At 52.1% G+C, this 14,247-nt stretch overlaps 1 protein-coding gene across 1 annotated transcript; it reads right to left on the minus strand.

The window, feature by feature from the left end:
• Positions 1–16: 16 nt before the first annotated feature.
• DCAF15 (DDB1 and CUL4 associated factor 15) lies at positions 17–9,051 on the minus strand. The gene is made up of 13 exons (XM_066347519.1): positions 8,901–9,051; positions 7,118–7,215; positions 6,898–7,033; positions 6,078–6,184; positions 5,857–5,996; positions 5,605–5,775; positions 2,019–2,453; positions 1,824–1,915; positions 1,604–1,732; positions 1,426–1,511; positions 1,105–1,209; positions 917–1,032; positions 17–524 (listed from the first exon to the last, which is right to left on the minus strand). Exons 1-13 carry the CDS (start codon positions 9,036–9,038, stop codon positions 469–471), a joined length of 1,809 nt encoding a protein of 602 aa, XP_066203616.1. The 5' UTR covers positions 9,039–9,051; the 3' UTR covers positions 17–468.
• Positions 9,052–14,247: the final 5,196 nt, after the last annotated feature.

Below are 14,247 nucleotides of genomic sequence, written 5' to 3' on the forward strand. Positions count from 1 at the left end.
CAGTGAGGTTCAGAAATAAAACATTTATTACATGAAGAGGAATAATTGGGGGCGGAAGGGGGGGTTGACCACGATGTTTGCCACCTCAGGTTGGGAAGGCTGGGGGGTAGAGGGGCAAGAATCAGGGTCTATTCAGCCTCCCAGGGGCAATATCCACACCTGTGGCCTGGGAAGGGGGCAAATACACAAGGAGCCAAGGCCCATGCCCAGTGCAAGATGAAGGTGGGCACTCCTGGCTGGTGGGACAGGGGACTCCTCCCTCTGTCCCTTCCCAACTTAAATAGGCATAAATAAGAAGCATCCAGACTCTCAGGCCACCAAGGGCTGCCCCCGCCCAGCCCCCTTCCCACAGCCTAACACTAGTGGCAGTCGTTGGGCAGCTGGCCAGCCAAGAAGAGGCTGCCAGGAAGGCGGCCAGCTCCCAGGCTGCAGAGGTAGTTGGAGTCAGTGTCCAGGCGGGCCAGACCCTCACAGCACAATCCACGTGTATCGCTCACTGTCTGCCAGAACCTTCAATGAGCACCCTGGGGGGAAGGGTTGGGAGAGACTATGGAGTTTGCAGGATGATGGTAGGGGCCTGCTTTTTTCCTAAACCTAATTTGGGCCCAGAAGTTTCTGGAAGCCAGGTTCCCTGCTGTGCTATCTCAGCCTCCTGCCACCCAATTAACGTCTGCTGAATGAATGAGCAACTGGCTGGGAGTCCCCAGGTGCCAAGACCGCCAGGCCCTCTCCAAGCTGGACCCCAGGCATGGCCTGGCTAGGCTGCCGCCCTCCCTACACCCCAATTTCAAGGCATCCACTAGCATAGCCAGCGTGCTTGTCCACTGAACAGTACAGGAGTCAGTGTCTACTCTAGGCCCAGACTGCCAGTGGGATAACCACTTCTGTCCTACTGTCACTGGGTCACAGGACCCACCTTTGTGCAGTGCCTCGTTAGTCATCCTGTTGACGTAGCGGCCGCTGTTCTCTGGCACCAGCCACTTCATGACCATGTCCACACAGCTCTTGCGATACGAGCTCCAGACACTGCCGCTGAAGGCAAGAGGATGAGGACTCGCATCACTCTGCCACCAACCCCGTGCCCTGGCCCTAGTTTGGCCTTACCTGGTCTGCCCTTTGACTTCAGTGAGGTCGCCCACACTGACTGTCATGAAGATGCCTGTGTTGAGGTCCCATGCTACCTTGAGGCTGGTATGATAGGTCTTTGGTCTGGAGGGAGATGTGGAATAGAGGAGAAAAGGGTGGGACCACAGCTCCCCTAAACTGGGACCCAGGCTGCCCTCACGGCTTTTGTCTGTGGAGCAGTAACACAGTACCTGATCCAGGTTTGGGGGGCAGGGAGTCTTCTCACATCCCCCCTCTCCCACACTGAAGGGTCTGAGTGTGGCCCTCTGCTGGACAAGGGCAAGATCCCTGCCCACTCACCGGAGCTGGCCTTCCTCAGTTGGGGATGGGAATGCCAGGAGCAGCAGGCCAATGTTAATTAGGACCTGGTTGGTTTCCGGGCAGACCTGGGGAATGAAGGGTAAATGGTGACAGCTACTGAGAGTGAGCTCCAGAGCAAACAGGCCCTGGACCCACTTTTTCCCTGTCCTGGGCCCACCTCCAGAATGACGATGTCATAGTCGCTGAAGGAACAGAACTGGTGGCCCCATGTGGCATCATGGCGGATGACTTCATTGATGACATACTCAAAGTCCAGCGTGAGCTGCTCCACTGTCAGATACTGACCCTGTGGGCAGCAGGCAAAGGGGCGGGGGAAGACTGTGCCACCCCAGCAGGCTCGCTGGGGCTACCCCCTGTCCTGTCTGCCCAGCACCTACCTGAACAGCAGCCCGCTCCCGCATGGGCCTCAGACTGCGACCACGGAGATCAGTCACCACAAAGGGCAAGGAGATCTTGTCATCCTCGAACTCTGAGGGGGCAGGAAGTAGGAGTAGGGGTAGCAGAAGGCCTAAGGCCCACTCCGGGCCAACCTACCATGCCCGGGGCCCTGCCTGCTGGGACTCCCTGCTTACCATCCTCTGGCTCTGTCCCTTCGCCAGACCCCAGCACATAATACAGCTTGGTGTAGTTGACATAGCCAGGCTCAGGGGCTGGCTCCTCTGCAGCGGGGGGGCTGTCCCGTGGCGCCACCTCCCCACCTGGGGCTAGAGGCTCAGAGGATAGGCGGCAGCAGCTGCCTGAAGTCTCTTGGCAGGAAGGTGACCGGGCTTCTTCTGAGGTACCACCCTTGGCCTCTTTGGCCCTGCGGAAGATGTCGGCCACAAACTCCTTGGCTTTGGCGATGGCGGGTGAGGGCTCAGCGACCCCAGAGGGCCAGGTTGGGGCTGCCTCGGGGCTGAGGGTGGGGAGGGCTGGGGGCACCTCTGGACTCTGGGGCTCAGAGGGGCTGGGAGGGGCCAGGGGGTAGGTGGTGTGGTCATACAGGATTTGGCAGAAGCTGCTATCACCTGGAACATAAAAAAAGATGAAAAAGATGTGAGGATGGGGGGTATCAGTAAGAGCTCAAGTCCAGGGCTCTCTCCCACCCTGAGGGATTCTAATAAATCCTGTACTAAATAATTAATATAAAACACCCAGAAGAGGAAAAGGCCTTTAATATGCATGCACACATGAACACATTCATTCTAACCTTATTCTTGAACACCTATATGCCACATACTGAGGACACAGGAATAAACAAGTCAGACAAAAAAAAACCCTGCCTTTGGGGAGCTGACAGTCTATGGTGACAGCAGATAAAAAGCCACATAAAAAATAAAAAACAAGCAAAACAAACAAAGCCACATAAGTTTGAAAGTTTACTACTCTCCATCCTCCCCAATGGGAACCAGACAGGTATAGAGACAGCCTGGCTGAACCCAGCCTGTCTCTGCATGACTAGGGCTACACACCCCTCTGGGGAATGTGGGCTCAGCATGGAGAACCCCACCATGCTCACTGAACTAAGCAGCACCAGAGCTGGGCCTGTGCCCAAACTGCATCCACTGCCTCCTTTGGGTCCCCACAAGCAATGGGGGTTGGAGAGTGGTGTTCCTTTCGGTTCAGAGAAACTCATCCAAGGCTGCACCATGAGATAATTTGAGCCCACCAAAGCACTCCTCCTATCCACCAGAGTGGTGGCATTTGAGGGTGAGGGGGATGAGAATGGAAAATGGCCAAGTCAAAACTCTCCTTCTGTCAATACCCTCCTCCAGTGAGATGAGTATTAGACATTAGGGACAGTGCCCTCCCCTGGGCTGGGTGCACATGGCTAATTCCTGCCTTATGTGGTCCTCATAACAGGACCGACGACTGTGAGGGATAGGAGCATCGGCCCCATCCAGGGTAGGGATCGTAGCTTAGTAAGGGGCAAGCCTCACCAACACGGGCACAGGCTGCCAGGGCAGGGGTGGATGTCTCTGATGGGCCCAGACACAAGGTGCCCTGGTCCTGGCTGTTCTGTGGGTTCTGTTTTATTTTTTCAAATTCTAAGAGAAAATTTATTTAGAAAGTTACAGAAGTGAGCCAGCTGGGCTGGCTCTGTAGGCTCAGGAAACAAGTTACAGAAGCAAAAGAAGGGCCCTTGGAGTTTAGGAGAAAAGCAAAGGTTAACATGCCTGGAGGAAGAAGAGTCAGGGAAATGCTGAGGGAGAGGGAGTTTGCCTGTGGGCTCTGTTTTAGATGTTTAGTCCTCTCTTGATGCACAGTCCTCCTGCCCCAGGGGCACCCTTTTAACATAGTGGGCACCTTCTTATTTGACTGAGTTCTTGCAAATTTTGCATAAATTCTTAATTTATGCAGGTTATTTGGTTATAGATCTTGTGTTTCGCCTGACCTGTGGTGGCGCAGTGGATAAAGTATTGACCTGGAATGCTGAGGTTGCAGGTTCGAACCCCTGGGCTTTCTTGGTCAGGGCACATATGGGAGTTGATGCTTCCTGCTCCTCCCTCCTTCTCTCTCTCCTCTCTAAAATGAATAAATTCTTGCCTGACTTGTGGTGGCGCAATGGATGGAGCGTCGACCTGGAACGCTGAGGTCGCTGGTTCAAAACCCTGGGCTTGCCTGGTCAAGGCACATATGGGAGTTGATGCTTCCTGCTCCTCCCTCCCCCTTCTCTCTCTCTCTCTCTCTCATATCCTATCTCCTCTCTAAAAATTAATAAAAGAAAAATTTTAAATGAATAAAGTCTTTAAAAAATATTTAAAAATTAAAAAGATCTTGTGTTTCTTTTGCATTTGTGAACAACTTTGAGACATGCTCCCTGGACATGATGCTGGCTGGATCTCTCACTGGGTCTGCTGATCTGAGAAACAAACCTTCCTTCCTCTGCCTCCTGCATCCTCAAGAAAGCAGACCAGGTGGCCCCTAGCTCCCACCACCACAGACTTGGAAATGCACAGGAGCAGGCTGCTGGGCCTAAGTCACACTCTGTTGACATGTGGCCCTGGAAGGGTGAGGCCAGTCAGTGGCATTATCCAGCTTTCTAACACTTGCCACTCTGTCAAGGGTCATCACCTTTTTTTTTTTTTTGTATTTTTCTGAAGTTGGAAACGGGGAGGCAGTCAGACAGACCCCCACATGCGCCCGACTCCGGCATGCCCACCAAGGGGCGATGCTCTGCCCCTTTGGGGCGTCACTCTGCTGCAAACAGAGCCAGTCTAGTGCCTGAGGCAGAGGCCACAGAGCCATCCTCAGCGCCCGGGCACTTTGCTCCAATGGAGCCTTGACTGCGGGAGAGGAAGAGAAAGACAGAGAGGAAAGAGAAGGGGAGGGGTGGAGAAGCAGATGGGCGCTTCTCCTGTGTGCCCTGGCCAGGAATCGAACCCGGGACTCCTGCACGCCAGGCTGACGCTCTACCACTGATCCAACCGGCCAGGGCCATCAACTTCTTTTTGTGTGTGTGTGATAGAGACAGAGAGAAGGACAGATAGGAACAGACAGGAAGGAAGAGAGATGAGAAGCATCAATTCTTCGTTGTGGCACCTTAGTTGTTCATTGATTGCTTTCTCATATGTGCCTTGAAGGGGGGGCTACAGCAGACCGAGTGACCCTTTGCTCAAGCCAGCGACCTTGGGCTCAAGCTGGTGACCTCGGAGTTTCAAATCTGGGTCCTCCACATCCCGGTCCGACGCTCTTATCTACTGTGCCACAGCCTGGTCAGGCAAGGGTCATCAACTTCTGATCTTCACTGGTGGCATTTTTCTGATTACCAAAGATGTAATATGGCCATCTGTCCACTAACCACTCCCTAAACCTCTGAAAGCAGTACTGTATAGTCTAGCATGATAATTGCTGGCCACATATGACTTTAAATATAACTAAATTAAATGGTCAGACACTCAGTTCCTTGGTCACATGAGCCACTTTCATGTTCCTACTGGTGGCAGCTATAGTGGACACAGATATGGAACATCCCAGCCCCATGGAAAGTTCTAGTGGACACTGCTGAGGTGAGACATACTGGGTTTGGATCCCAGCATCCCCATTTCGTGGCTATGTGATCTTGGATGAGGCACCTCTCCAAGCCTCAGTCTATTCTTGTCACATGGGGGTAGTCACAGGACAACCCTGCAGGGCTTACAGTGAATGCTGAGACTATCATCGGACCTGGGGGCCTACCTGCCGAGTGGACTGAGACAGCGCAAGCCACCAGGGAGTAGCTGGTGTTGAGCAGTACCACCTGGTCCTTCTTGAGCTGGAAGGCGGGCTGGAAGGTGGGGAAGGGGTACACCACCTGGTACTTTGTATGCAGCATGAAGCCATGTCGCAGGCACTGCACACTTGGGTCACCTGCAGCAACATATGCCCATGGACTCAACCGCCACCTGGGAATAGGCTGGCAGCCCAAGCTCCAAAGCCCCAACCCCTCACCTGGATGGGCCCGGCTGGCTTCTCGGCAAGCAGCACAGTGGCCTGGTGGTGGCACAGCCACTGTGCTGATATAGATGTCACGGTGGTTCTCGTCACTCATCATCATCATGTTCATAAGCATTCCATTGGCAGAGCGGGTGCTAGGGATCAGCACAGCCTCAGCTTGCTGGCCCATATACCCTCCCCTACCCACCCCCACCCTACCAATCCCCGAGCCTCACTTGAAGCCAAAGACGATGACCTTGGAGGCATCGCTGGGCCACTCACACACAGTCAGGTACAGGTCACTATAGATCTCCTCATCCTGGAAGAGGCGCACCTGCCGGACCTGAGCAGTACTTTTGTGTTAGTGAGGGGTAAAAGGTAAAGGCCCACAGGATCCCGCCAGAGGCTGCACAATGCTGGGCTGGAATTGAGGCCAGTGCTGAGCCGGCGGAAGCACCCCTCGGGTGGTATTTCAGGCCAAGGAGCAACAAGAAGCCCCCAGCCCACACTTCTCTGCCTTCCTGAGGATAGGCTGGGAAGATAGCCTTCCCAAATGGGAAAAGAAACAGGAAGACTGGAAGTAACCCACGGAAGCCCTGCTCCAGAAGAGGAGACTCGGACAGACCAATTGGTTCCAAGCCCCATCCACCCGAAAACCCATTCACTTCACTGAGCTCATGTGTAAACTGGGGTAACAGCACCGACCTCCTAGAGTGGGGGTGAGGGTTCAAGGAGTCAGGGTCAGGACTAAAGCCAGTGTGGCAACCCACTTGGTCATAACAAAGCTAACAGGCCCCACCTAAGCCTGTGAGGTTGTGAGTTATATACATAGCGAGTTCTATCGGGTATATATGCTGAGTTGAACAACATACAATTACCACTATTTACCCATTTTCAACTCTAAAAATGGCAATTTCATGTAGTTTGACCTAACATGAAGCCTTGACCATGACCCAATGAGCACACTATCTCCATTTTACAAAAAAGGAATCTGAAGGTCAGAGAGGTGGCGTGATTTGGTGGGGTCATGCTATTGGGCACCAGGCCTGGCCCTACCAGCTTCAGCTTGCTGTGGACGTTGAACTCCCACCAGTACAGATGGTAGATGTAGAAGGAAAAGTCGTCATCCCCACTGCTGCTGGTGTAAGAGAGAACGTACCGGCCACACTTGGAAAAGCCCAGGAAGATATGTCTGGTGGGACAGAGGGCAGATGGGCCAGGTCAGGGCCAGCCTGCCACCCCACCCAGCCACCCCACTGCCCGGCCTTAGCCTCACCCTGCATAGAGGAAGTCCTCATCCACGATGTTCTTAAGGGAGACACAGACCCTGGGTGGCAGCTTCCGGAATAGGCGAGGGGAGAGCTGCCCACTGATCTGAGGAAGGGGGGTGGCCAGGGCTCATGAGATGCCATCAGGCAGAGGCCATCTGCAGCCCCCCAGTCCCCTCCCCCAAGGTAGAACAGCACCGCACACAGGCCCACTCCATGCCAATCATAACAATCAAGGGTGGTCCAAGCTCTGGAAGGCAGGATCAGCTGGGAGAGATGGATGAGTTGGACTTCTCGAGTCTCCCTCCACCAGGGACCCAGGTCATCCTCCCACTCCTGTACTTCATCAGCTTCGGGGTGCCTCTTGCCCAAGGCCCCAAACTCTGAGAATCAGCACTGGCATCACCCCCTCCCCTTGTAGGAAGGTTCCTCAGACACCTCTGGTCACACTGGGCCAGATACCTGGCTGCCTTCCTGAAGGCACACTGAGCTATGGATGTTCTTGACTGCTAAGGAGGCTGGGATGGGGGCTTGATCAACCGCACTCACCTGTCTTTGACCCACTAGCCTATGCATGGGTTGCCTGAGCCCCTTGGGGCAGCCCTGGCCTCACCTGGGGACCAATCAAGGCAGACAGAAGGTGGAGATGACCAGTGACCCTCCAATTCCTTCAAATCCCCCCATCTCAATTAACTTAGCCTTCTTCCAATCAATTTTTTCATTTCCAAAACTTCACCAAGAAAGGATGGGGGGTGGGGACAACAGAAAAGCACAAGCTTGTGCTTGGTAATCAAGGCACCCTGGGTCCTGCTACCCAATATGACGGAAGATACACAGTCCTGCCCCCAAGAAAGTCCAGTCTAATGTGAAAGAGAACCTTGTCTGGGGAGCTCCCTGGCCAATGGGGGAGACAGCCCAGCGGGATCCTAGTCCAATGGAACAGCCCTGTCAGTAGGGCCAGGCTGACAAGGAAGACTCGATACCCATCCAGGGAGCTTCCAAGCTAAGGGTGGAGCCACAGCCCAGCCCAGGGAGCTGCCAGGCTGAGGGTGGAGACTGTCCCTGCCCCAGGGAGCTCCCGTCAAAAGTAGGAGACACGGTCAGTCTAACAGAGAAGACGCGCTCCCTATCCAGTGACACAGTATTGACCCAACTAGTGCTAATCTAACCTCAGATTCACAACTCTCTGCCCTCGCAGAGCTCCCAAACTAACGGGGGAGAGATCCGGGCACACTGAAAATTTACAGTCTGATGGGGGGGGGGGGGGCAGCTCAGGTGGCTTCCAGTCTGAGAGGAAAGACCAGCCCTCTCCAGGGAGCTACCTCCCATTCAGTAGTGGCGGCAGCGGCAGGTACAGCAACTCCCAGCTCCCGTGTGGTTAAAGCCCCGGACAGAGGAACACCAAGCAGAAAGCGCAAAGCCGGTAGCAGGGGCGTGCTCTGCCAAAGGGGCGGGAAGGCTCCATAACAGAGGGGCCACGGGAGCTGGGTTTTGAAAAATGAGTCTGACTCTGGATCACCCCCTTCCCCCTTATTCCACCAGCGGCCTGTAAGGCCCCCTCCATCCCAGCCCGGTCGCCGGTGCTCCGCCTCCAACCTCACCAACCAAGTACCCGCCACAGTCCCCCGCATCCAAGACCTCTCCCCAGGGCACCGCCCAACTTCCTCCGAACCCCCCCCCCCCCCGAGATCCGCCCACAACCCCTCACCCAGCGATCACCCTCCCTCCCTTCGCCTCCCTCGTCCCTCTTCCGCACCCTCCGGCGCGCTCCTCTCGGGCTCTGGACCTCACCTTGACCCGCTCTAGCTGCTTGAGGACGTGCTCCCGCCGCCGCCCCGCTGTCCGCTTTCCCGCAGCGCCTCCGGGGCCGCCACCGCCGCTCCCGGCCCCACTGTTCCGCTCCGATTTCGAGCTGGGCGCCATTTTCATCCCCTCCCTCCACTTCCGGAGCAACCGGCCTCTTCGCCCCACCTCCGCCTCCTTCTCATTGGCCCTTTTACGGAATTGCGGCCCGTCGGTTGGGTGAAAGCCCGAACTCAAGACCTCTTCCCGCTATGCCCGTCCATCACAGCCACCTCGGCCCTTGATTGGTAGATACGGTACAGCCTCCGCGGTTGTCGATGTGTTCCCGCCTTCCCGCAAGGACACACCAGTCAGAAGCCCCACTTGCGTCTCACGCCGAGACGATTTTGACCCGATAGGCGGAAGCCTCTGTTAGTCTCGACTGCGTCACGCCCCCACGTGGCTGGTGGGTTTCTATGGAGATTGCGGTAGGTTTAGGCCCGTGGGTGGGGCGATGAGAGCTTGTGGTCCAGAAGGGCCTGAATCCCCCGCCCAGAAATGTCAGTGAGAACCTCTGGTGAGCGCCCAGGGGCTGCCAGGCCGGGCCGAGAAAAGGGATATGAAAAAAACAAAACAAAACAACCAAAGAATGAGATGCGATTAAAACGTTTTTCAGATGGGTGCAGGCACGGTAGGATAATGATGATGATAGCGGTGATAGCGCTTTATACGTGCCACACGCGGTTCTGAGCTTACTACAACTCAGAACCTTGTGTGGTAGGTCGCTGTTGTGTCCATTTTACACGTGATAGTAATCATAATAATGTTGCATGTCTGCTTTGAGTATCATCTGCATTTTATTTATTTATTTATTACAGAGACAGAGAGTGAGTCAGAGAGAAGGATAGACAGGGACAGACAGACGGGAACGGAGAGAGATGAGAAGCATCAATCATTAGTTTTTCATTGCGTGTTGCAACACCTTAGTTGTTCATTGATTGCTTTCTCATATGTGCCTTGACTGCAGGCCTTCAGCAGACCGAGTAACCCCTTGCTTGAGCCAGCGACCTTAGGTCCAAGCTGGTGAGCTTTTGCTCAAACCAGATGAGTCCGCGCTCAAGCTGGTGACCTCAGGGTCTTGAACCTGGGTCCTTCGACACCCCAGTTCGACGCTCTATCCACTGCGCCACCACCTGGTCAGGCTCATCTGCATTTTATATCTTCATTTTACACACAGTGAAACCAAAGCTTACAGTAGAGCACTCCTGACTACCTGGTACATATATACTGAGATGCCAGCTATATATATATATAATCAGAGAGGAAGTGAATGGATCTCGCTCTCTTTGTTCTTCAGACTTGCTTTCATTTTTTTAACCAATATTTATTAAGCACCTACTATGTTCTAAGTGTAGCAGATAGAGCAGTGAACAAGACAGATGATAAATAAGGAAATAAGTTTATGTCTCATTCCAGGTAGGATTAGCAACCAAGGGAAAAAAGGAAGGCTACTTACAGCAGCAGTCAGAGAGGGGCCCTGTGAAGGTGAGGAGGACTATTCCAACAAAGACAGTGGTTTCAGGGGAGTGAGGTTGGTGTAATTAAGTGACCAAAACAAGGCCTTTTGGGCCAAAGCAGGAAGGAAAACAGACAAGGGCCAGGAAGCAGGTAAAGTGTATAGGGTACCTGACCAGTGGTGGCCGTTGACCAGGAACACTGAGGTCGTGGTACACTTTTTTTTTCAAGGTTGCGGGTTTGAGTGCTGGCCATTCTTGTCGGCTTGAGTGTCGGCTTGAAGCCCAAGGTTGCTGGCTTGAACCCAAAAGTCTCCAGCTTGAGCAAAGGGTTGATGGCTAAGCTTGAGACCTAGGTCCAATCCCCAGTCAAGACAGGTACAAGAAGCAATCAATGCACAACTAAAGTGATGCCTCTCTCTCTCAAAATAAAAAGTGTATGGTGCCAATAGGTAGGCCAAGCACTTAGATTTTACTGTTAAATATAAAGGGAAACCTCTGGAAGGTTTTTAGTAGAACTTTCTACTACTGTATTTAGTAGAATCTGATATGATATTTAAAAGATCATTGTGCTCTGGCCGGTTGGCTCAGTGATAGAGCATCAGCCCAGTGTGGATGTCCTGGGTTTGATTCCCGGTCAGGGCACACAGAGGAAGCGACCATCTGTGTCTCCACCCCTCCACTCCTTTTTAAAAAAAAAAAAAAAATTTTTAAGATTTTTTTTTTAAAGACTTTATTTATTCAATTTTCAGAGAGGAGAGAGAGAGGGAGGAGGAACAGGAAGCATCAACTTCCCATATATGCCTTGACCAGGCAAGCCCAGGGTTTCGAACCGGCGACCTCAGTGTTCCAGATCGAGGCTTTATCCCACTGCGCCATCACAGGTCAGGCCCCTCCACTCCTTCTCTCTCTCTCTCTCTCTCTCTCTCTCTTTCTCTCTCTCTCTCTGCCCCCTGCAGCCATGACTTCCAGCACATCGGCTTCAGGCACTGAGGATGCCTTCCTGGAGCCTCCACCTCAGGCGCTAAAAATAGCTTGGTTGGGAGCATGGCCCCAGATAGGCAGAGCATCGGCCCCAGAACGGGGTTGCCAGGTAGACGTATCCGGACGTATCCAGGAGGGGACGTATGCGGGAGTCTGTCTCTCTATCTCCCCTCCTCTCACTTGGAAAAAGAAGAAAAAAATAAAATAAATAATCGCTGTGATCCAAAGAATAAACACCCATGAGTCCATATGATATAAATGATTGAATTAATAAATAGGAGGAAATGGACCACTCTTTCTTATAGGTGTCCAATTAATAAGGACACTTGCCTGGGGTTGGGGTTGAAGTAGAGGGAGGAAGGGCTGACAAAGAGGCGTGAAGACACTTTGGGGGTGATAGAAATGTTCGCTATTGTAACTGTGGTGGTGGTTTTGCAGGTACATACATGTAGCATTTTGGAATGATGAGTAGACTCATTTAAATATTAAATATTTTACTATTTAATAAATGTTAAATATTTTCATTTTATTGTATGTCATGTATACCTCAATCAAGGTTTTTATTCAACAGATATACAAGGAAATGGTGATATTTCCACTATGCACTCAGCCCCAGCAACCCAGTTCTTCCCCCAGAGACAGCCAATATCTTTTTTTTAATTGATTGATTGATTTTTAGAGAGACAGAGAGAAGGGAGAGAGAGAAGCATTCATTTGTTGTTCCACTTAGCTGTGCATTCATTGATCACTTCCCATATGTGCCCTGACCAGAAATCAAACCCACAACCTTGGCGTTTCAGGATGACGCTCTAACCAACTGAGCTAACCAACCAGGGCCACCAATATCTTTTTCTTTTTCTTTTTCTTTTTTTTTTTTTTTTTTTTGCCGCTGCCCGATATCTTTTTTAATATGTGAAAATCATCAAAATTGTTAGCCTCACTCTGTAACTTTTTTCTCTCACAAGATTAGCTCTACTCCCATCAACCCATGTTATGGTTTAAATGGTGACCCACAAAAAGAGATGCTGATGTCCTAACCCCCAGAACATGTAAATATGACCTTATTTGGGAAAAACAGATGTAATTGAGTTAAAGATCTTGAGATGAGATTATCCTCGATTAAACACTTGGGCTCTAAATCCCCAGTGTCCTCATAAGAGACAGGAGAAACACACATGACCACGTGAAAACTGAGGCAGAGTTTGGAGTAACACAGTCACAAGCCCAGGAACATCACTAATTGCCAGCTGCCACCAGAAACTGGAAGAGAGACCAGGAAGGTGCCTCCAGAAAGAACCAACTTTGTCCACATCTTGACTTTGGACTTCACAAATCCAAAAAAAATAAACTCCTGAAATGAATACATTTCTGCTGTTTTAAGCCACCTAGTTTGTGGTCATTTATTACAACAGCCCCAGGAAATGAATACAGTGTGTGTAAGTCAAGACCCTTGGGCATCCTAGATCTGGTTCTTGATTATTTTAATAGAATACTTTTTTTTTTTTAATTCATTGAGAGGAGGGGAGCCAGAGAGACAGACTCCGGCATGCACCCTGATGGGAATCCACCTGGAAAGCCCACTAAGGGGGTGATGCTCCACCCATCTGGGCATTGCTCTGTTGCTCAGCAACTGAGCTCTTCCTAGTACCCCAGGAGGAGGCCATGGAGCCAACCTCAGCGCCTGGGGCCAACATGCTCCAATCTAGCCATGGCTGCAGGAGGGAAGGAGAGAGAGAGAGAGAGAAGCGAGAGAGGGAAGGGGTGGAAAAACAGATGGGTGCTTCTCCTGTGTGCCCTGATTGGGAATCAAACCTGGAACATCCACACACCAGGCCAACACTCTACCACTGAGCCAACCAGCCAGGGCCTAGAACACATTTTTTTTTTTTCTGAAGTGAGAAGCGGTGGGCAGGGGGGGGGCAGACAGACAGACTCCACATGTGACCAACCAGGATCCACCAGCATGCCCACTGGGGGGCGATGCCCCTCTAGAGCGTTGCTCCACTGCAATTGGAGCCATCCTAGTGCCTGAGGTGGAGGCCGTGGAGCCATCCTCAGTGCCTGAGCCAACTTTGCTCCAGTGGAGCCTTGGCTGCAGGAGGGGAAGAGAGAGACAGAGAGGAAAGAGAGGGTGAAGGGTGGAGAAGCAGATGGGCGCTTCTCCTGTGTGCCCTGCCCAGGAATCGAACTTAGGACTTCCACACACCGGCTGACGCTCTACCGCTAAGCCAACCAGCCAAGGCCTAGAACACATTTTGAAAAAAATCTATTCCTACCTGACCAGGTGATGGTGCAGTGCATAGAGTGTAAGCCTGGGACGCTGAGGACCGAGGTTCAAAACCCCGAGGTCACTGGTTTGCATGTGGGCTCACCAGTTTGAGTTTGGGGTTGTAGGCTTGAATTGTGGGATTACAGACATGACCCTATGGTTGCTGGCTTGAAGCCCAAGGTCACTGGCTTAAGCAAGGGGTCACTGGCTCAGCTGGATTCCCCCCACCCCTGTCAAGGCACATATGAGAAAGCAATCAATGAACAACTAAGGTGTCACAACTATGGGTTGATGCTTCTCATCTCCCTTCCTGTCTGTCTCTCTCTCTCTCTCTAAAAATAAAAATTAAGTTAAAAATAATATTTTCAACTTATGATGAGTTAATTGCAACACACTATTCCTACAATCTGCTGTCTTCAAGCTGGAGATCCAGGAAAGCTGATGGTGTAATTTCAGTTTGAGCCTGATGTTCTGAGAACCAGGGGAGCCAATGGCGTAAATCCCAGTCTGATTGTAGGAGACCAGTGTCCCAGCTCAGCAGGAAGGCAGAAAGAACAAAGGAGTGAATTTCTCCTTTCTCCACCTTTTA

Source organism: Saccopteryx leptura, chromosome 1, assembly GCF_036850995.1.
Source record: "Saccopteryx leptura isolate mSacLep1 chromosome 1, mSacLep1_pri_phased_curated, whole genome shotgun sequence".
In the NCBI taxonomy this organism is placed as follows: Eukaryota; Metazoa; Chordata; class Mammalia; order Chiroptera; family Emballonuridae; genus Saccopteryx; species Saccopteryx leptura.

Coding starts and splice junctions, on each gene's coding strand:
- DCAF15 (XM_066347519.1), bottom strand. CDS start 9,038: ATGAAAATGGCGCCCAGCTCGAAATCGGAGCGGAACAGTGGGGCCGGG. Junction 5,997..6,077: donor GTCATCGTCTTTGGCTTCAA/GTGAGGCTCGGG, acceptor GCTGATCCCTAG/CACCCGCTCTGCCAATGGAA. Junction 1,210..1,425: donor ACTGAGGAAGGCCAGCTCCG/GTGAGTGGGCAG, acceptor ATCTCCCTCCAG/ACCAAAGACCTATCATACCA.